Source organism: Clarias gariepinus, chromosome 26, assembly GCF_024256425.1.
Source record: "Clarias gariepinus isolate MV-2021 ecotype Netherlands chromosome 26, CGAR_prim_01v2, whole genome shotgun sequence".
NCBI classification, from domain to species: Eukaryota; Metazoa; Chordata; class Actinopteri; order Siluriformes; family Clariidae; genus Clarias; species Clarias gariepinus.
The window spans coordinates 1,457,462-1,478,711 of NC_071125.1; the positions used below are offsets into that span (position 1 = coordinate 1,457,462).

Here is a 21,250-nt window from a genome sequence, read left to right on the forward strand (position 1 = left end):
TTTTTTAAATCTGAGATTACATTTCGGGTTTTTATTATTATTATTTGTTTATTTATTTATTTTGACAGCTACAAACTGTGATATGTACGGCAGACTCCCTTATCTGGAGAGACAGATATATTTTGTCTCATTATACATCGGGGTAGCTGAGGGTTATGGGCCTTGCTCGAAGGCCCAACAGTGGCACAGGGGTTTGAAACTGGGACCGTCCGATCAGAAACCCAACACCCGAACCATGGAGCTGCTCTAGCTCCACCTCTACCATTGTGAGAAGCCGTACTGAGCTCAGACAACGTTCTCTGATGATCTCCTGGTGACCTTAAGATTGTACAGTATTTGAAAGGGACATACCACTATTAATATTTACTATACTATACTATACTTATATATTAATACTGTACTATATTGTAGGAAATACTATACCATATAATACTATATTATAATAAATACTGTACTGTACTATACTATATTATAGTAATTACTATAGTAACTGCTCATTCTGTGCACTGTGGCCTCAATCCTGCAGTTTCGAGGGTTCGATACCAGGTCTGTGTGTGTGTTTGCATATTCTCCCTATGCTTAGTGGGTTTCCTCCTACAATCGGAAAACATGCCGATTAGGCTAATTGTTGTTGTTGGTAACACAGCGGACCATCAATCCGCACAACAACTTGGCACAACCCTCCCATTTTCATCCGGGCTTGGAACCGGCACTGCGTGCAGTGGCTTGGTAGTATACGGTGTGACAACACACAGGCGGCGGGCTTGAACATTCCTACGATCCTGACATTCCCAAACCAACAACCGGGGCCTTAGCCGCCTGAGCTACCACTCCCCTGCAGATTAGGCTAATTGGTGTGTCGCCTGTGTGTGTATAAATGTAGTGCCATGTAATGGACTCATCTTGTACCCTGAGTCCCCTGGGACAGGCTCCGGGCTTCCCGAGCCCATGATTGAGTGAGGCTGTTCCCTCGTTGACTTGGTGACGTTCTCTGCCAGGAGAAACAACGTGTTATATAACATTTGAGGTCTCCAGTGTCAACACTATGTAACTGTCCTTCATAGTTTCTTTCTTCGTCGTATTTTGAATTTCTGTTAATTGGCTTTTTTAAAGAATTGTGCGAAGTTTTCTTTTCGGGGCCTGTAATGACTTTCCTCAAGCGTTTATGTGTTAATTGAGCATTTTGATGTATTTTGTTCTGTGTTTCTGTGTTTGTTTGGGGTTTTAATAGTTTTTGTTGCGAGTTTATGAGCTGGAGTTGATGGGTTCATGTGTTGATGTGTCGATTCATGTCCTTACAGCATCCAACACACACACACACACACACACACACACAGAGGAACAGACACACACACACACACACACACAAGCATGCATTCATTCAGATTTCTCCCCTTAAGGGCTCGCAGTCTGTCCCTGCAACTTTCATTCTGTTCTTCATACCTCATTGCTTATTACATGAACACACACACACACACACACACATGCATGCACCCCCCTCTCTCATACTGTGTGCATTACAGTAAGACACTTGGCGTGATGTCCTCCCACTGTGCAGCAGTGAGTGATGTCCAAACAGAGCCCTGGTGGTGTCTGTAAGCCACCTGCTCCTCTTTCATTGGTACTGAAGTGGACGCTACCCAGTGTCTCTTTCTCTCTCTCTCTCTGTTTTTTTGTCACTTCTTTCCCCTCTCCCTGACTTTTTCTGCTGGATTTTGTTAGATTCATCATTTCCCCTGCACTCAATAATCCGTTTATCGTCGTGTGTATTTATAGAGGATCTCAAGGATGAGTAATGAAGAATGCAGGTGTAATAACAGACCGACTTCCAGCTGTGTGTGAGCACTTTGCTCATTTTACATCAAATAAGGTCACAGCTTTAACAGCTTCCTGTGACCATCCGCTGTCAGCATCACCTGTATAGTTAGATTTGATGCTGTGGAAAGACGTTTGTTCCAGTAATATTTTACATTAATTATCTTTGTAACCCCCTTAAGGAACTCTTAAAGAACCAGCTTTTTTAAATAACATGATTTTAAATAGATCATCACCAATATCCACCATGATATACCAAACTATAATATTTTATATCATATACTACACCAAAGCCTCGTAATAATACAAATTGCACATTACTTAGTACAAATACTCTAGTATAGTATATTATGCCTTAGCTTAGTTTACTATAGTGTATACTACTGTATATATTTACTTATATTCTATATACTATATCATTATAGTGTATATATGCATTATATATACAGTATATGAACATTTATTATAATAATATGATAACATTATTAATATTACATTAATGTAATATACGCCACACTATTTTTCAGTGAAACTGTAAATACTTTATTTTGCCTGATTATTTATACTATAATACTTATTGTATGCTATATTGTATAACATACTTTATTACAACATTACTTATAAAGAACACTTTATTATAGTATATTACGCCTTTGCTTAGTATACAGTACTTTATTACTTATTGTACATTATATATCCAATTATATACTAAATTACATACTGCATACTACAGTATACTATATTATATTATACAGCATATGTCTACTTGTTTATTATATTACTATATTGTATAATATGCTATATTACTACATTACTCACTATAAATACTCTACTGGAGTATATTATACTGTACTTTAGCTTAGTATATTATATTACAATCAAAATGATGTATTTTTTGCCGGACGTTTGGAGAAATGCAGCTGAAAATGAAATTTTATATCTCTTTAAATAGCAGCCCAAAAAATATTCACCACTACATTTATTTTTAATGTTAAACATACATATTTATTTTAATAATTAAACCTTTTTTTGGAATATCAACAAAATAATGTCATGGCAATCTCCATGATTCTGAATTATGACATTTATAAAACGAAGGATTACACAATTCTGACTTCTTGTAATGATAGAGGCGGGGCTTGCACCTGATTTTGTACAATAAAGATGTTTACATTATGCAAATTATATTATATTCTTGTTTTAGATTAAGAGCAAATGTTTATATTAACGATGACGACAGAATGCAAGGCCTAGCGCGACTCACTTAATATTCGCTTAATGTTCAAGCGATTATTATTTGGTTTAAAACTAGTGATCACAAAACACCTTACATGCAGTTGCAAATCGCAAAGGACAATTACCAATGTTGTCACCTCTGTTAGATTAAATGTGACTTAAATTACATCAGAAAGATGAAAATAGTAGAAATATACAACAACAATGTAGCATAATCAGATCTGGCACTTTTCAGACGTTTTTTCTGCTATACAGTTAGTTCTGATCAAGCTATCTGATTAAACAAGAGACATTTCACAGGTGGTGATAATACAGGGTAACAGCACTGGGATGTTTACCTAAATGTATAACTTATCCTAATTATTGTTATTTTACACTAACTGTGGGTCTCAGAGTGGGTGAGAGTAGGTCTGTACAGTCCGCAGCACTGCGGAGAGAGCAGCTGCCTGACAAAACCCACATTCACAACCAGCCACAGAAGCACTTTCAGCAACAACACACATCTGATAACGTTATGTCGTCTTAAACAACATGCCGTCTCCTTAATAAGTGCTGCCCCATCACAGCCATGCTATATCCAGCAGTACAGCACTCCCTCTCAGGCCATATCTCTTAATTACAACAATAGTTGCTACATATACACTTCTACATTTTATTTTGTCCAACCAAAAAAAAAAAAAAAGAAATGAAAAAACACACACTCTTATATAATGTCCTACTAGCCTTGACATAGCACAGCGTGGTGTCCATTTCACACGTGAAAATGCATGACTCTTCATGCGCTTCCCTTCTTACCCTGACGCGCCCATCGCTCTGGAATAGGCTCAATCTGGACTCATCAGGTCACATGTAAATGCTCTTGCTTTCACTATTACACAGTTCCAGTTGTTTCAAATCGCCTTAATCGATTTTCTTTGCTTGAAAAGATTTTGAAAATAATTTGACCCTTCTGAGACAGTGATATTGTTTAAGCAAGGCAGTGTTCATCACTATATACAGTATCTATATATACAGTATATATATTTGTTAGTACACTATATATGCATGTATATTACACTGGATTGTGTTATATATATTATACTGCACCACATTACACTGTAATGTAATATACCTTATACTGAACTATATTAATACTAAAAACACATAGTACACCAGAGCCTGTGTGTATACACATATACACACATTACTCAGTTAGTAAACAGACAGATTATAATGCATTATGTGTGTGGCATTGATGATGTATTATGCCTACTATTTACCATAAACTAAATTCATTCATAACCTATTTTTAATGCAGGATTAGGCAAAGTTACCAACTAATCATGGCTTACAATAATAATAATAATAATAATAATAATAATAATAATAATAATGTAGTTTTATTGTGTTTTACAGTGTGCTGCTAGAGGCAAGATTAAACTTTTTGAGCTAGTTTGATAATGTCGTGTTTCCTCTTAATTAAAAGTTTGTTCAGTCTGGTTCCTCTCTCTCTCTCTCTTCTTTTCTCACTCTATGTGTGTGTGTGTGTGTGTGTGTGTGTGTGTTGGGACGGAAAGACAGAAGGAAGGTGTGTACATGTGAGTGATCGGCCTCAGGGTAATAATACAATGACACAGTTCTAAGTCTATCTCTGGATTGAGGACAGATCATCACTATAATTATTCTTTATCTCTCAGGACACGGCGTCCGGCCTGTTTTTCTCAACGGGACATGTCACACGCATGTGCACACACACACACACACACACACACACGCACGCACGCACGCATGCATGTACACACAGTACACATTTACTTAACATACAGTTAGCTCCAGAATTATTGGCACCCTTGATACAACCACAAAAAAAAAACTATTGGCACCCTCACAATGAACATTTCTAGCATCCTCACATTAAGAGCGTGAAAGCACTGAGCATTTATGTTTTGAAGGATCTTGGTTTTTACAATTTACTGTACAATAATTTAAAGATGTAAGAATAACATTATAAAAGTATTTTGTACTTTTTTCTCTATTTATAGAGGATTATCAATTGTTCCAGAACAAACAAACAGCCCCCCCCCCCCCCCCCCCCCCCCCCGCCCCCTCTCCCACCAGTGACTCTCTTGGTTCTTGGTGAAGTTCAGCTGCTTGACAGCGCCAGCTAAACTGCAGATCTGCAACTTTGCTTTCTATAGGAGCCTCGTTAACCCTCTACTGCTCATGCAATCAATGACCAGTGGAATCTTCATTACTTTTATATTATAAAAAAAAATGTTTCATTATTGTTGTGGCCCTTTTAGTATGGATACTGGGTTGATGTGTTAAAAGCATAAAAGGCAACAGCAGCTGTATAGGAGACTAAGAGCAATACTATTTAGGGGTGCCAATAATTTTGATAAACAAATGAATATTTTAAAAAATATATAAATTTGTTAGATGAAAGATAATCATGGTTTAACACACACATACATATATATACAAATCTACTGGGTGAGGTGAAACCACATATGCACACACACACACATACTGTAAGCACACACTCATACACCCAGCGAGTTTAAGGTGAAGTAAGCGTTTTTCTAGCTGTTTATGGATACAGTCTGCAGCAGGAATGACACTGCAGTGTTGAAAATATTCCATGCAGGACAGAAATGCTGTACAATGCAAATATGCAAGCTTCATTCAGAATTCAAAACTCACCTCGCTGACGATTTCTCGCCTAAACTAATATAACCTGAGGGAGGAGGGGGAGAAAGAGGGGTAGAGAGAGAGAGAGAGAGAGAGAGCAGGAAAAAAGAGCAGGACGTTTTGAGAGAAGGTACAAGATGTTATAAAGAAAAGAGACGAACCAGCTGCAATATGAACAGAACTGAGGAACAGCTACAGTACGGCTCCGATTGATCGAAATCCCAAATAAAGAAGATAATATTAACCAGAGTGAAGTATGATCGCTTACGATTGTGCAGTAGTTAGCGTGCGCGTGTGGGTTATGAAGAATCATTGCGTTGATACCAAAAGTGACGAAAGATATTAAGTACCAGGCTCTGATCCCACATGGCTGAACTGATTGAATTCCGAAGTACAATTAAGTTATTTTGTTTTGATTATTATTATTAGAACTTTATTAATCCCAGAGGAAAATTGCTTCTTTACATATTCCAGCGTAACTGGGGTCAGAGATGATACGGCGCCCCTGGAACAGTTCGAGTTAAGGACCTTACCTTTCTCAAGGGCCCAACAGTGGCAACCTGGTGGAGCTGGGGATCGAACCACCGATCTTCTGATCAATAACTCAGTGCCTTAACCCTTTGAGCTACCACTGGGGGTTATATGGTTAAAATTAAGTTTATTTTAAGTCTATATTACATATTATATACATCTGTTTGTGTGTTTTGTGTATTATCGCTTTCAGGACAAGCATCAGTTACCACTGAACAAACATAGCTTGAAATAAATATAACTGGAACCACAAACGTGTGAACTTGACTAGAACATGTGACTGACCGATAGATGCTGTAGTCTAACGCCTCCAGGACACTAGCATGAAAGTTTCCTTTTTCAAAGGTGTGTCTCCAGGGTGCAAACCAAAGTCTGGACGGGATCCTGGACAGTTAGACAATGGTCGCAGCTCATAAAGCAGGAGGAAGAAGCAATGCCTTAGGCAAAACCAGGAGACTGGCTGATGTTTTTAGGTGGGCAGTGAGACGGTAATGATATTCTAAGTGAGGCAGAGTGGCAGAGCGAATTTCACAGCAAAACATGGCGGCACAGCGGGGCAGGGTGTGGCAGAGCGAAGTGCCCAGCACAGCATGGTGGAAGAGCAGGCCATAGTGGTGTAACAATGTTCTCAGCAGGGCATGTTGCCAGAGCCAGGTATGGTGCTGAAATGGGGCAGGGTGGAAGGTCTAAACCTTGTTGTCTGGTGGTCTAGTCTGGGCTGTGGAGGTTGCCATGTTGACCTCCAACAGAAGCTCTGTGCTGAAGCCCGAGCTGTCAGCCTCGAACTAGAGCTCTTCATTGACGGCCACCCTGTCTGTTTTTTTGGTTTTTTTTGGAGTCCTGGAGGTCATGCAGGTCTGGACTACCAACCAAAGCCCTCTTAGCCCCCTTCCCTCCGAAAATATCTAGCTGCGGCTCATACCTGAACTTGAGAAAGTGCCTGTTTAGCAGAGAGGTGAGCTTGTTGTGATTTTTAGGCTGTCTGTGTCCCCTGGTACTAGGTACTCCATCTACAGTACTCTTGTGACACTTTGTTGACCAAGGATAGCACAAATCAGAGACTGGCATGGGGAATTGCCAATACAAATGGCCATGCATTATTAGTCCAGTCTGTTGGGAATCAAATCAAAGAGTGCTGGGGAACCTGAACCTTGTTGGTCGCCAACATTGATGTCACGGTGCCCGGCTCTTCTGCTGCATACATTTGCCACTCTTACATTTTGTTAGGATTTAAATACCGAGATGGATGGAGGTGTAGGCTTAAACAGACCAATAAGCTGAAACAGACCAACCAATCAGGAATAAACACAAAACATGTGCACCTGATGAGAGCATGTGACTCAAGGTGGCTGTACTCTCCAGCGCCTCCATGAGGCTACCATGAGAATGCTTTTGATATGCTGCAATAAAAGAACTAAAATGATAAAAATTTGATTTGATGCATTAGTAAATATCAAGGCTTTATGCACATGACATGTTCCTGTGTTTTGACATTCAAATATTTGTGTTCAGGTTGCTTTTTTTCTGTACAGGAACAGAGATTTTTGCTGAAAGTGAGCTTTATATTGACGTGGCCTGATAAACTGCTATACGGGACATCAGACCTTTATCACTCAAGATAAGGCCAGCTGATTTCATTCATTTTTTCTTTCACTGATACAGATGGTCGTTATCATCGCATGTCCTTTCCGAGCGTTTTTTTTTTTTTTTTTACACTTTCCTTAAATCTCAGTGTTACAGCCTCACATACTGTATGAATTCACATCTCTGAGAAAGAGCGAGAGACTGAAGGAAGCTGGCTGGGTGGGTGGGGGTGCTGAGAGACAGATGGGTGGAAGGTGGAGGGGGTAGAGGTGACGGGAGAGAGATGAAAGGAGGCTGCCAGTGAGTTTGTTGGGAAGTTGGAATTCATTTATTTTTTTGGACTTGTATTAGAAAAGGTTTTTTTTTTCATCGTACCAGTACACCATGTGCTCCTTACAGCGCAGTCTCGATTTCCAGATTTTTTTTTTTCCTTAATAATTTGTACAGCCACAAAGAAAGGAAGAAAAAAAAAAGAATCCTTCCTGATGTCATGTCCAGGTCTGATCTTATTCCACCGAACTCTTCAAGAGTGAAGAAAAAAAAGCATTAAAAAGTAGCTGAGTGAGTGCAAACTGGAGGAGTTTAGGAGGAGGAAATAAGAAATAAACCTGCCGGTGCTACCAGGGAAACCATGGCAACCAGCTGTAAACTTCAACACAGGAACACGCACTTCCTGCACTCTCACACATCTCTGTACGAGGCGGAGGCTTATTTTAACCTGTTTTTTTTTTTTTTGTCTTTGTTTAAGCACAAAACTCGCTTTCAGATACGTCACACCTCGGGCTCGATCCTAATTGGCTACTTAATGCGTTAACGTTTCTATAGTAACAGTTCTAATCCAAGCCTAACAACTAAAAATAAAAACCAGACAGTAAAATGTTCTGTTAGAAGACATTTATATAACGTTTACGGAAGGAGTCTTCAGTGTCAGAGTTAGAGCTCTTTGTCATGAACGAAGAAGGAGCCAGTAACATGACAGCCGACCGTCTTTTAAATCCGGAATTTTTTTTTAATGACCCCCGCCTTGGAACTGTCCTCATGTCAATTTCATTTGAGGATCCCAGAGCTGCTGTTTCAAGGTGTGCTCGTAGAAATTTATAGATGTTCCTTTTTAAGATGCTCCACAGGTCCTTAGCCCAAAGCGCTCAAGGAGTCAGTGGTGTTGGTTTCGCAGAATGAGATACATGCATTGGGAGGAAGGGCATGGAACTGAAAAGAATACCTTTGTCCTGTAATACAGCTAGTAAAATCCATCACACTGCGAAATACTACCGAATAAAAAAAAACTAAAATTCATAATACTGTTAAAAAATAGACTTTTCTGTTTTGTGTGAAATCGTTAAGAATAATATTATACATTATAAATATTATAAATTGTATAAAATCACCCCCGAGGTGAAACAGGTCAGTCTCGACTCTTAAGTGGGGTGTGTAGTGTCCTGTGATTAACTTGCCCTTTAGAGCATGGACATTAACGCGGCTGCTGTCACACACATCATTTCATTCCACACTTCATGTTTTTCAGTATACAATTACGCGTTTGTGTGATTTATATATTTCTATTCGATTTCTGGCAGTGCATCTTGGGGCCTGTGTGTTTGCATGGAGTTTGCATGTTCTCCCAGTGCTTCAGTGGGTTTCCCCCCACAATCCAAAGACATGCAGATTAGGCTAATTGGCGTTTCCGAATTGGCCGTAGTATGCGAGTGTCTTACCAAGGTCGTAAAAATGGGAATAAATACAATGGTACAGTGTTAGCAACCTGCCGACTTTCTCGAAAATCTGGCGACTTTCCAAACCCTCTTGGCGACTTTTTTTTTGTCAAAAGCGACATGTGACAAATCTAACAACTTTTTAGAACTTTTGGAGACTCTGACGTGAAAGCGTGTATCGTTCTGCAGTTACTGTCCACAACAAGCAGCGGGCGCTGCCCTGAGCCCCGCCCCCATCCCAGGCAGGCAGTCAGTCTCACCGTAGCCTCCCGCAGCAGTCCATCTGCAGTCTGTTATACCGCTGTGTGTCCACACTGCCAATGGATCGCGCATAGTTTACAAAGCAGGATGTAAATGTAAAAGTTTCTTCACTGTCACTCTACAATCAATCATTGTCAACATTTCTCGCAATTTCTCAGTCACTTAAGGCGTCCACTGTGCGTGTGTGTGTTGAAGAAACAACTGAAAATAGCTCATTTACAGATCTACGCATATTTACAGTGTCTTTTACTATCCTATCCTATATATGTTTATTGAATTAAAATGAATATATAAATAAAATCAAAGGCATTAGGAGCCCACTTTAGGAAGAAAAAAAAAACAAAAATGAAAAGGAAAAACTGGAAAAAAATTAATGTATGTAGTTATGCTTTCTCTTTCTGAGTATAATATTATGTATTTAATAAAACTATTATATTATAAACTTGTTTAAAACTTCATCCAGGGCGCTACGTATCTACTTTACATTAGAACCGCAACTGGCGTCACTACCTTGTTGGAGAAGGATGGCCGTTTACTGACCATCAATAACTCCATCCATCTGAACCATCCTGTGTTAATGTCTGTTTTTGAGCTTTGGTTAGGGATGCCGGATTGTAGCTTCACGCCCAACTGCCAGCCTTTGTAGGGTCCTGTATCGAGAGGAAGTCAGGAAGATCTTTAAATACCAGTTTGTTCCTTAACACAGCTGCCGTTTTATTACCGTTTGGTTAGCTAAGAAATTTCCCTTAATAATCTTTTATCCGACAAAATCCATCTGTCCCCCAAATCACTCAAAAAGTTTTTCACAGTTTCATCATGTCTGTTCAGTTTTCATGAAATAATAGTGGTTTTTGTTAAACAGTGCACATTGCCTTTATCGCATACGAACTGTGACTGGCATAATAATGTAGAATAATTAAGATCATCCGGAGAACTAATTAACAAACCTGTCTGAGACTGATACGGATTATCTTACGAAAAGAAAAAAAATAACAGCCTACATGTGTACGCTGTGTCACTTGCATAAGAACACAGGAACACGGTGTACCCAAAAGATGTACTCATGATAGTTAGCATCTTACTGTTGTATAAGTGAAATAAAACACTTCATGGTGTGATGTCATAGAAAAAGAATAAAGAATACGCCTTGTGGTGGGAATAGTTAAGTGATCTGGTTACCATGGTAACCCATTATTATTATTATTATTATTACTACTACTATAAGACTTTGCTTTTTAGCAGTATTGTGCACAGTATGACCTTTGACCTTTTGAGACACCAGGAATATTTCTCTACAACAGCAAGCACTCGACACATTAGAAAAAAGATAAAACGATTAATTATTAAGTTTAAAAACAAGTGCAATTATAACCTAAAATGGAGATCATCTGTTATTAATGTATTTCTAATGAGTGATCATCTTCCTGCCGTCAACAGTCACATGTTTCATATGTAAATATGTGACACACTGTATCCTGAGTGCTATATAGGGAGAGAGAGAGAGAGATGCAGAGAGAGAGATAGAGAGTTCTCATGGAGGGCTAGGTTGCTATGGGAACAAGCCACCATTTTTCTCTCTTCCCTTTTCCCAAAAAAAGTATCCTTCTCCCTTGTTGTTTCCCCCTCCATCGTCGTCCACCCTCGGCTCTCCAACTACTTCACATCCACCTCTCTAACTTCCCTGTTCGCCCCCGTCATTACTCCATCGCTCCGTCTCTCGCGTTCTGTCTCTCCCACACGTTTCAGCACTCCCTCCTCTTCCTCCTCCTCTTCCTTCTCCTCTTCCTTTTCTCTCCCTCTCCCTCTGTCATTCTCTGTCCATCTCTCTCTCTCTCTCTCTCCCCTCTTACCTCTCTCCCCCTCTCTCTTTGATCATCCCTCTCTTTACCGCTCACTTCTGTTCTATTCTTTTCCCGGTTGTCATGGCAATATGCTGGGGGCGTGCAGGAGTGTGAGAGAGAGAGAGAGATGGAGCGAGTGGGCGTTTCGGAAGTGACATCTCTCGGGCAGTAACCTTGTTTCCTGTACTCAGGGTTCGGGGAAGCGGATGATCGCAGCAACAGCGATGCCGTGTGGCCGATCGGGTTTAGTGACACGTTAGAGCATCGTTGCAACTCAACAGGAACGTCCTGATCGTTTTAAGAACTGTCTTCTGAATTTAAAAGCACTGATTTGTTTTTTACGATTGTCAGAAATTTATAAACATAAAAATTATATGTTTATTCTCAATTCGGATTAACTGGAAGGTTTAACAATAGCTTGAATGGCCAGATATTAAATTTTTTCCCCCTTTTTTTCCTCCTCAGAAGTGATAACTTTAGATGGTATCAGAATGCACAGACAAGTCATAACTTACTAGTGATATTGATTCTTCATATCCTCGGCTTGCTCATCAGGGACAATCATATCATTTTGATTCATACAAATTCACATTTCATACAAACGTAAATAATTCTTTTGATTGTGTAAAGCTGCTTTGCCACAATGTCAATTGTTAAAAGCGCTAAACAAATAAAATTGAATTGAATTAAATGAATATATATATTTAGTGAATGAAAATAATTGAGACAATTTAAAAAAAAAAATTGTTTTTCATATTATTTATTCATTAATTCATCTTGTATACCGCTACTATCTTGTATATTTGTGCCCTTAAGACTTTGGACGTGAGGCGGGGTACACCCTGGACAGGGTGCCAATCCATCGCAAGGCACACACACTCACACATTACAGGCAATTTGTGAATGCCAATTAGCTCAATATGCACGTCTTTGGATTGTGGGAGGAAACTGGTCCAGTGTACCTGTAGGAAACCCACCAAGCACGGGGAGAACATGCAAACTCCACTCACACACACACACAGACCCATGGCGACCCTGGAGGTGCGAGGCCACAGTGCTGACCACTACGTCACCACGCCTTATGAGACGTATATAAAAAGTATGAGAGCTGTTACTGTAGCGATGATACCGTGTCTGGACCAGAGCATTAACATCAACATAAACCTGTGATGTGCGTCTGCACTAATGTCAGAGCTGAGGTTATGGAAAATTCATCGAGACCTTCTGACCAGTCGCAAACCATAATTCAGCACCGCCGTGCTAAAACAATGATTACTTCAGCTGTTCTGACGCCTTTTAAAAAAAATAAAAAATGGCAGAAGAACATCGCATATCAGCTTTACCCTCAGCCAAAACAAAACCTTGATAAAAAGGATACATGTAATTTTTTTTTTTTTTTTTTTACTATACTTCAGGTTGCAGTGTCTCTCCCATCCTATAGTGTTGAGTGGAAATGATATGATGTAGTATTCTGTGTGTATAATCATCTCCCGGGAGCGCTCGAAGAGATGCATTCATGTCTCAGGGCGAAAGGGCTTTAGTGGTATTGTTGCAGTTCTTCAGAGTGGGAGGCTAAAAAAGCTGACACCGGAGCGGGTCAGAACCCTCACAGCGTCGTCATTAGCGCGTCCGTTGGGGAGGATACGGGGGGAGTGGGGGGGGGGGGGGTGCAGGGGGTTGATTATCCACATGGTTGAACTCCTGAGCTAAAAATAAATCACGCAATATCTCAGTACGCCCCGGGCTAATAACACACAAATACAAGAGCAAAAAAAAAAAAAACTGCAGTAGGCCTGAACTGGCTTCCTGTTAACACATTACCGACCCCATTATGTTATCGATAACTCTTTTAGATAATAACTTTCGGAGCTGAAACAAAAACAGCGCTCTGATGCGGAGAAGACGAAAGGAAAAAGTAACGCGGTGTGACGTCTTCCAAGAGCTCTGCTTCTGAGACGTGGCCTTATACAGTACTGTATTAGCCCTGAAAATCTCAAACACCGAAGTCGAAAACATCCCAGGAGGTGTAAATCAGTCTCAGGAAGAGCTAAACTCAGACTCTGCTTCAGCTGATAGCTTTTATTTTTATTATTATTATTATTTTTTTTATAAATTTAGTCCTGTCCAATTCTTTTTTCCCCGATTTTCTCCCCAATCTAGTCGTGGCCAATTACTCCCCGTCACTAGGGGGCTCCCACACACATCAAGGCTACTACAACCACTCAGCCGGGAGGACGAAAGCTATCCCGTGTTTCCTCCGAACCACGTGACGCGAGCCGACCGCATCTTTTCGAACTGTTCGCTCACGCACCGTTAGGGGCGGAGTAACACACTCGGAGGAAAGCGCTAGCCGCTCCTTCCGTGTGCGCGAGCTCACAGACGCCCCTGATTGGCTGTAGCGCCGTGACTCATGTGGGAGCACAAGTACCTCTCATCCCTCCCCCCTGAGAGAGCTCGGCCAATCAGCTCTCTCTGTGCCTCCGGCTGTGAGAGGAAAACAGCATCACCCGGGGTTCGAACCAGCGATCTCCGGATGATAGGAGGCTCATAGCTTTTATTTTAAATAAATTCCTGTAATATACTGTATAAGGATTTTATACTGTATAATTCCCACCTACTGTAGTTACACCTCTAACAGAGTTCATATTTTATCTTCACACACACGGCTAGTCACTCAGCTAGCTAGCATGTATCTGTCAAATCTTCTCTACAAACTATAAACAAGGCACAGTGAAGATAAAAACAGAACAATCCTATCCAGAAGATCAACATTTACCTCAGATTTGTTGGAAACGTACTAATAAAATGCTTTGTGTGACTGATATTACACTTAAAAAGATTTAGCATCGACTGCTAACTGGAGATCCATCGGCTGCTTTAAAATGGAGGCGTGTGTTACAGTAGAGGAATGACTGTGAGATGACGTGTTACATGTGCATCAATACTTTTTTTAAAATACAGTTTATTGTTTGTTTTGTGAGTTATAGCTGAAACAACGGGAAGCTTTAAAAGTCTTATAGCTCGTGGTTCGATTTGAAGTTTTAGGAGACAGATTATACTAGGAATGAATTAGAATCTCAACTCAAGTTTATAATGTAGCATGAAGCACAACAATGAAGTGATTAGCCTTTACACCACTTTAAGTGAGATCTGATCTTACACATTTTTTTTTTTTCCCGCTATACATTCTTCCTCAGACGCATTAAACCCTGGCAGTAGAGTTCGATATTGACGGTTTGTCCCCGGGGACGTATTCTCGCTGCACAATGCTGCGGATGTTGAAAAAGATGATGAGCATGCACTAAGTCGAGCTGCGGACCTGCCTCGTCTTTTTCGCGCGTGAAGATGATGAAGACTCTTCCACTGTCAGGACTGTTGCTTCGTCTCACCCATACACCCAAGTTCCGTCGCCGCTAATGATCCTTGTCCTAAAGGACGAGTCGTCCATGGCATGCTGGCAGCGTTGTTGGCACAAAACACGCGCATCACACCTGAGTATTGCCTGGACTGTTCTGTATGGCACGCCGCGTGTGCCACTACAATGGTGTTGTGGACTGTTCTCTGACGGTCATCATGCACGAGTTGGCGAATAATTTTGGCATTTTTGGGGGCTGAGCTGATTGAAGGTCATCCTGATCTCACGTTGTCTTTCAGTGATGTATAAGAATACCTTAAACAAGATGCTTGTTGCAGCATCTCTGAAAACTTGTCAAATCTAGTTTTGAAACGTGACACAAGAAAAGATTTCTTCTAGCCCGACATCACATCCATTTTTAAATAAAGGAAGTAGTTATAACGAATAAGCATTATAGATATTGTAATGATCATTCATGTCATGGTATTATAGGATTGTATAGAATGCATGGTCAAATAATGATTAAAGAGAATGCACTATTTGTCCCAAAACTGTGGTTAGAACGGCAGTTCACAAGATGTTGGAGTGTTTCGGTTTGAATTCGTGCCCATTCATTCTGTAGATCATTTATGACGTCAAGTACAATCTCCATTCCAGTTCATCCCAAATGTGCTTGATGTAGTCGAGGTCAGGGCTCTGTGTTAGGGCCGGTCGAGTTATTCCACACTAAACTCATCAAACCATGTCTTTATAGTGCTTGCTTTGTGCACTGGGACACAGTCATGTTGGAACAGAAAAGGGCCTTCAACAAACTACTGTATGGCCACGAAGTTAGAAGCATAGCATTGTCCAAGATGTCTTGGTATGCTGAAGCATCAATATTGTCCTTCACTGGGGATAAGGGGCCTGATTGAAACACCTAAATTCAAAGGTTTGGACAAATACTTTTGTCCACATGGTCTTTAATAAACTCTTTCTAATATTTAGGCTGAACCATTTGTCTTTGAAATATATTTTTAATATTTAACATTTTAATAATAGCTATTATTTTATAATCTTTTTATTACAATAATTGTATAATATCTGGTGTTTATAATTTTTTTGTATATTTTTTATAACTACTATGGCACTTGTCTATTAACACTACATGTTTTTGCCTCTTGCACTTCTTCCCACACTGCATTTTTATGTGTGTATGTTCTGTACTGTATACAGCTGTGTATGTTGCAGTCATTAAATATAAATGTAGCTTTATTTCATAGCACATGAGAGTGTGTGTTCCTTAAACAGTTAACATGGCAGAAATAAAACACGGTATAATATTGGTATAATCCAGCATGCAATTGTTTTTTTCTTTCTTTCATTTCTCTTCAGTGATGAAATGACAAAAGAAATGATGATGTGTTTTTTCTCTGTCGTTCTCTTTCTCCTGCCTGTCCGTCTCTCTTTCACAATCTCTCTGTCTGTCATCTCTCTCTCTCTCTATCTCTGTTGGTCTCTCTTTCTCCATGTCTGTCACTACCTGTCTTTCTGCTCATCTCCTCCTCTCTCTCCTCTCTCCCACTCTTTTGTTCATGTCTAACTGTTTCCTATGTTTCTCTCTTTCGCTCTCTTTGTCTTTCTCTTTTCTCTTTGTGTTTCTCTCTCTGTCACTTTTTGCCTTGGTCAATCTGTATTTGTCTCTCCCTCTCTGTGTACGTCAAATTGTCACTAATTGTCATTCTGCTAATCTCTCTCTCTCTTTTTCTCTCATTCACTCTTTCTTTTTGTACATCTCACTGTCACTGTCTCCCTACACTCTCTCTCTCTCTCTCTCTCTCTCTGTCCTCTTTTTCACTGTTTTACTGCATGTCTAACTGTGATCCTCTTTTTCTGCCTTTTTCTTTTTCTTTTTGTCTGTCATTTTTCTCTCTCTGTCCTACTCCCTCTCTCTCTGTATGTCTGTCACTCACTGTCATTCCGCTCAAATCTCTCTCTCTTTCATTTTCTCTTTCACTCCCTTTCTGTACATATCACTGTGATACTGTCTCTCTTCATCCCTTTCACTCTGTTTGTTCCTCTCTCTCTCTCTCTCTCTCTCTCTCTCTTTCTCAGATGCACGGTACGCTGTCCCCTCCTCCCATCAGCCCCAGTCCTCCTACGCTGCTGCTCCGCCGTACGAGCGTCCAGGCTGGAACTCACGTCACTGCATGATTCCTGGAAATCAGCTCTACATGTTGGACCAGGAGGAGGTACGATGTCATAAGGAATTATGGGACACAGAGTCGGAATAAAGCATTTATTTCATCTCCTGCACCTCCCCCCAACATTTTATACGCTAACACATCTGAGTCTCTCGGTCCCCTATCCTGCATCACTGCAGGGAAACAAACGCCCCCTTCCATAACTCTGCGTAATTATTTATTAATGAAGTGTAAATGAGTTTTAATGTGAGTTTTAATAGCGCTTAAAGATGACTCCGGAGGTGTTATCGCCATCCTGATTAGACGACCTGTAGCACAGATCAGACCCGCGCTCGCACAGGGTTCGGGCTGCACTCAGACGCCGTGCGTGTCTAATCGCAGCGAGTGTTCAGCTCCAGTTTCAGATCAGATCAAGCTGCAGTGTGAACAGAGCTGAAGCTGTCATGCCTGAGCTAACGACTGTCACCTCTGGAAAGATGGAGACGATGAAATATTCATGGCCGCCGTTCATCGGTTATGTGTGTGTGTGTGTGTGTTTGAGAGACAGGGAGAGGTTTATACTTCTGGTTTTAGAAGCTGCAAGAGTTTCAGTCTTTTAACTTTAATGTTAATATCCATTTATATCACATTAAACCACATGGAGCTGCACAGGAAGTGTGATATGTGATAAGATTATTGGATAAAATGAAAATATACAAGGTCACTGCGTGTGCAGCAAAATCTAGAACAGATTGTTCTAATAATACAAAGGCTGTTCGAGTCAAATCAGGATTTGTGATGAAATTGAGGGAAGGCGTAAAAAGATTGACATTTACAGAAGACTTTAAGTACAGTACGGTTATGAGTTATGGTATATTTAGCCACTTAAAAAATTTGAACAGTGCAAACATTTTAAAGAAGGTCGTACGTCTGTGACTCGGCTGGGAGTTATTGCCATACCCCCAGTACATTCCTGACCTCGCTCTAGGATATTTCTACATGCTTGGGGCATAAATGGAGTTCCTGGGAGGCCGGCGTTTCAGACGTTAAGCAAGCAGCCGTTAGAAACCTTTCTACCTTTATGGTATCCAAGCAGTAGTGAAACGCTGGAATAAGTGCATCTGTGTAGCACGGGATTATACGAAGAAATAAAAAGGTTTTGAAAAGTTCTGTGACTAAACTATAGTTTATTTAAATAACAGTACAAAATTTTACTACATTAAATATTAACAAAAGAATAATATATCTAAAGATTCCTTTTATTTTTATAAATTAATTAATTTATTTCATTTATATATATATATATATATATATATTCCTATATATATTTAGAATAATTATTATAATAAATAATAAATATAATAAATATAATATTTTATTAATTAATTAATTTATTTCATATACAGTATATATATATTTTTCCTGACTTTTTAAAATAATTAAAATAATACATATTTTGTTATTCTGCATAGTTCTTGTTTGACTTGAATGTCACCTTGTGTATTGTAAACTTTAGGAGAGGAAAGATGGATTATGATTAAAACAGCATAATGCAGATATTATAAATCAGAACTTCTCTGAACTTATTTCGCACACAAAACTAATATAATCAAGAAAATATTTATAAAACAACCCCCCTCTTTCCTCCCCCAAAAATTGTATGTATATGCACTGAATTTTTGACACATTTCAGATCCATTTGTACATTTTGTTTGCAATGGACATTTTACTAGGACCTGGCAACCATGACTATCATAACAATAGAGCAAAAACGGCAAACAATTTTGAATTTAGAAGCACTTTACATCCAAGTTTGTCATTATTTCTGAATAATTTAGCCGCCACTGAGGCTTTGAGAAACTTGAGATCAGATCTAACACCTCATCAGAGAGGCTGCTATGTAAGGGAAGTGCCATGAGAGGGAGCAAGAGCGCCACTGGCGACGTCCTGCTTCTCGACTCCTGCGTTCTGATCAAATCTCCTCCAATCCGGTTACACCCGCCGCATGCACCAGTGCAGCACGGCTCTCCTGCAGCTAGTGTGTGACACCCGGTTATGCAAGAGCGCAGCAGAACAGCTCCTCTGGCAGTGAGTGGGAGGCAGCTACCGCAGCACTGAATCAGATTCAAATCAGAACCAATCTCTGTTTGTCTGTCCGTCCCTACATGCTTTCCTTTCTCTCAAAGTGTCTCTGTCACTCACATACACCCATACACACATAGACACACAAATGATCCCATATATTCTTTAGGTATGGTGGGATTTTTCTCGGTGCATAAAGCACGGCTGATATGATTTATATAACGAGCCGCTGGAACGAAATCATCTGACAGAAACGAAGGCTTGTGTAAAGCCTGTGTCGTTCCACCAACTCCCCGTTCCACAAAACAAAATGATACCATGGTTCGTTTTCTGGTTTCTAGTGTGTGTGTGTGTGTGTGTGTGTGTGTGTGTGTGTAAATAGATACAACTGAAAAGCAGGTATAAAATGTGCACAGATTTTTATTATTTAAAATATATACTGTATATAAAGCTATGAAGTTAGGAAAATTCTGAAATACTTTTTTATTTGATTTTTTTTTTTACATTTTCCTTATCATCATCATCATCATCCGTACTGCTTTATCCTGTATACAGGGTCACAGGGGGCCTGGAACCTATCCCTGGAGACTTAGGGTGCCCATCCATTGCAGGGCACATACACATACACATACCTACACACTCAATCACACACTATGGGCAATTTGGGAACACCAATTAGCCTAATCTGCTCGAACTGTAAACTGTAGGATGAAACTAAAAACCCAGAAGGAACCCACCAAGCATGGGAAGAACATACAAACTCCATACATACAGAGCCGGAAATTGGAAATCGAAAACATGGACCATGAAGGTGCAGGGCATCAATACTAGCCACTCAGCACCGTGCCGCCAAGTTTGTCAAATCAAGCACCTATAAACTTTACAAACATTTTTGAAAGAAAGGGTCGCTCTCAGAAGCTCAGTGAATTCCACGATAGAATACCACCCGTGCAATAAGTCCAGCTGTAAAATTTCCTCGATACTAAATATTCCACAGTCAACTGTTAGTGGTGTTATGACAAAGTGGAAGAGATTGGGAAGGACAGTAACTCATCCACAAAGCGGTAGGAGCACAGAGCTCACCAACTTTCTGCAGAGTCAATAGCTACAGACCAAGTAACTTAACATGGTCTTCAGATTAGCTCTAGAGCAGTACGTGGAGAGCTTTATGGATTGGGTTCCCATGACCGAGCAGCTGCATCCAATCTATTACATCACCAAGCGCAATGCAAAGCATCGGATGCAGTGGTGTAAAGCACGCCGTCACTGGACTCTAGAGCAGCTGAGACGTGTTCTCTGGAGTGACGAATCACGCTTTCCTGTCTGGAAGAGTCAGGGTTTTGGCGGTTGCCAGGAGAAAAGTACTGTATGGTGGAGGTGGATTATAGATACTGTATGGGGTTGCTTTGAGAGTTGGACTCTAAAAAGCAGAACTCTAGTTCCAGTGAAAGGAACTCTTAATGCTTCAACATACAAAGACAATTTCATGCTCCTAACATTCTGGGAAGAGTTTGGGAACGGCCCCTTCCTGCTCCAACATGACTGAGCACCAGTGCGACACTGCATCCAATCTATTACACCAGTGCACAAATCAAGGTCCATAATGGATGGGTTGAGTTAATGATGGTGTGGAAGAACTTGACCGACCTACACAGAGTCCTGACCACAACCCGAAGGAACACCTTTGGGATGAATTAGAGCGGAGACTGGGAGCCAGGCCTTCTCGTCCAACATCAGTGTCTGGCCTCACAAATGCGCTTCTAGAAGAACGGTCAAGAAATTCCCATAAACATCTCCTAAACCTTTTGGAAAGCCTTCACAGAAGAGTTGAAGCTGTTATAGCTGCAAGATCATATTAAACCCTATGGATTATTAATTGGATGCTACTCAAGCTCATATGCATGTAAAGGCAGGCGAGCGAATACTTCTGGCAGTATAGAGGAGTTGCCGTATTTAATTTTCACATCATGTGTTAACTTAATGTTTTATGAAATTATTTTA

The 21,250-nt window shown here is 40.2% G+C and overlaps 1 protein-coding gene across 6 annotated transcripts in view; it reads left to right on the top strand.

Annotated features, from left to right (window-relative positions):
* syngap1b (synaptic Ras GTPase activating protein 1b) overlaps window positions 1-21,250 on the top strand; it is a 124,312-nt gene that overhangs the window by 13,283 nt on the left and 89,779 nt on the right. For all 6 annotated transcript variants that reach the window (XM_053488081.1, XM_053488084.1, XM_053488083.1 and 3 more), the window contains one exon: window positions 17,100-17,236. In XM_053488081.1, the coding sequence (XP_053344056.1) occupies window positions 17,100-17,236 (137 nt within the window). The remainder of the gene's footprint in view (window positions 1-17,099; window positions 17,237-21,250) is intronic.